The sequence below is a fragment of the Ictalurus furcatus genome, chromosome 16 (genome assembly GCF_023375685.1).
Source record: "Ictalurus furcatus strain D&B chromosome 16, Billie_1.0, whole genome shotgun sequence".
NCBI lineage: Eukaryota > Metazoa > Chordata > Actinopteri > Siluriformes > Ictaluridae > Ictalurus > Ictalurus furcatus.
The window spans coordinates 9,493,196-9,495,051 of NC_071270.1; the positions used below are offsets into that span (position 1 = coordinate 9,493,196).

At 30.0% G+C, this 1,856-nt stretch overlaps 1 protein-coding gene across 1 annotated transcript in view; it reads right to left on the reverse strand.

Moving 5' to 3' along the window:
- Positions 1-629: 629 nt before the first annotated feature.
- The window catches only part of hmgb1a (high mobility group box 1a), a 4,231-nt gene continuing 3,004 nt past the window's right edge, over positions 630-1,856 (reverse strand). Inside the window, exon 5 of the mRNA XM_053645271.1 lies at positions 630-1,856. This exon is cut by the window's right edge and continues 100 nt beyond it. Within this exon, the coding sequence (XP_053501246.1) occupies positions 1,816-1,856 (41 nt within the window). The 3' untranslated portion in view covers positions 630-1,815.

Genomic DNA, 1,856 nt, shown 5'->3' on the forward strand with positions numbered 1-1,856 from the left:
ATTATTAATCCCGTGCAGTGGAACTGCTTGATAGATATATGATGACAGTTCATGTGGTACCATATAACAACTGTATGTTGACCTCAAAAATGAGGAAGATTTATTTTATAAGATTATCAATTTGTTATTATTGCTGTTATTCTATTACTGAATTACATAATGTTATAGGCCAATATCTTACATATTTTCTATTTTATTTACTCAACTGTATATTATAATATTAAAATGTTGTTGATAAATTTATTTTTTATATACAATTTTTACTTTTATTTATTGATGGCATGAATGAGTCCTACAAATAAATGTTATTAAATATGTCGTAGAGGATGAAACTAAATGTCTAAACCAATGATAATGTGTTTCCCAAACATCATTAAAAATGGCTTTCAGTCAGATTTAACAAAAGCCATGAAAATATTTCACTAGCATTTCAGGTGATGAGGTGTTTTGTTTTATTAATGACAAGAAAGCTTAGAAAATGTGAACATTCAAAACCTGTCCCAATATATCTGAATTCACCCTAATTATAAAATATTACTATACACAAACTATTTCATTGTTTTTATTGTATATGGGATACATAACAATGAACAAAAATAGATCTCAAAGAAGACAAATGATTCTTACCAAAGGATTTCTAAAAACATGTTTATTTTAGCCCATGTTTATAATCAGGTACATTAGGAAAAGTAATTTAGAATAAAGACAATTAAAACCTGTTAGGTGTTTTTGAATTGTTAAAGATGGTTCAGTCTCCAAAACAGAAGGTAAGGATAAAAATATGAAAATGTTTTTGTTTTTTTAAAGCATTTTACAAACTCTATGAATGGTGAGTAGGACTCTATCCAGATAATGTCCTTATGTTGGATTGAAGACTTTGCTTTTTTTTTTTTTAATCTCAACCTTGATTAAATGCTTAAATATGCTTTCAAACATAAATGTATACATGCCCATTGCTTGACAGAACTACAAGAATATGTAAACTTTCACTTGAGGAAATAAGGCTGTCCAGTGAAACATACTGTGACATACGGTGTCACTAGATGGTAGTATAGACTTTTATTTCCTATATTAACAGCAAGCAGGTAGTTGATATTTGGGATACAAAAAATGAAATAAAATTCTACTTGACAGTAAAATACAACACACACACCCACACATACAAAAAAACTAAATTCAACTTTATTCTCAAGTGCCCCGCCCAATTTTATTGCAATGTAGAAAACTGAAAACATTTATTAAAAAAAAAAAAGTTTATTGATGTCAGAAGCATACCAGAATGTCAATGTAACAATTGCATTTTCTCTCTTCTTTTAGTCATTGTGGCAATTACAGTGGTATTCAAAGTACAGTAAAATAACTGATACTGCATTTTACTAATAGTGATGTGAAATAAAATAAACATTAAAAGATATGAAATACAACCTCACATTAATCTACGTTGTGTGATGCGCAACCTAAATGTCCAATCCAAGCCTTTTTTTTATTATTCAAACCCACTAACCACCCCTCGCCCCCACTAGACGTAATGGGGAAAAATTGTGGCTTTAGGGACTACCATTACTCAAAAAATAAAAAGAAGGGGAAGCAATTCAAAGTTTTGTGAAATAGGAGTGGATAGCAGGAGAGACAAACACATTACACTTTTGTAGTGTTACTATACAAAAGGGGGGACTGTACAGCTTAAAAACATATCATATACACTGTCTTAACTTTTCACTTTTCCACATTTGCCTATTTTATGGCCATAGTTAAGTGTGTACAGGGGGTTAAATGCTTTTATAAACAAGAATCTAAGCTTACTTTGTAACCAATTTACTCATCATCCTCATCCTCATCATCATCTTCATCATCAT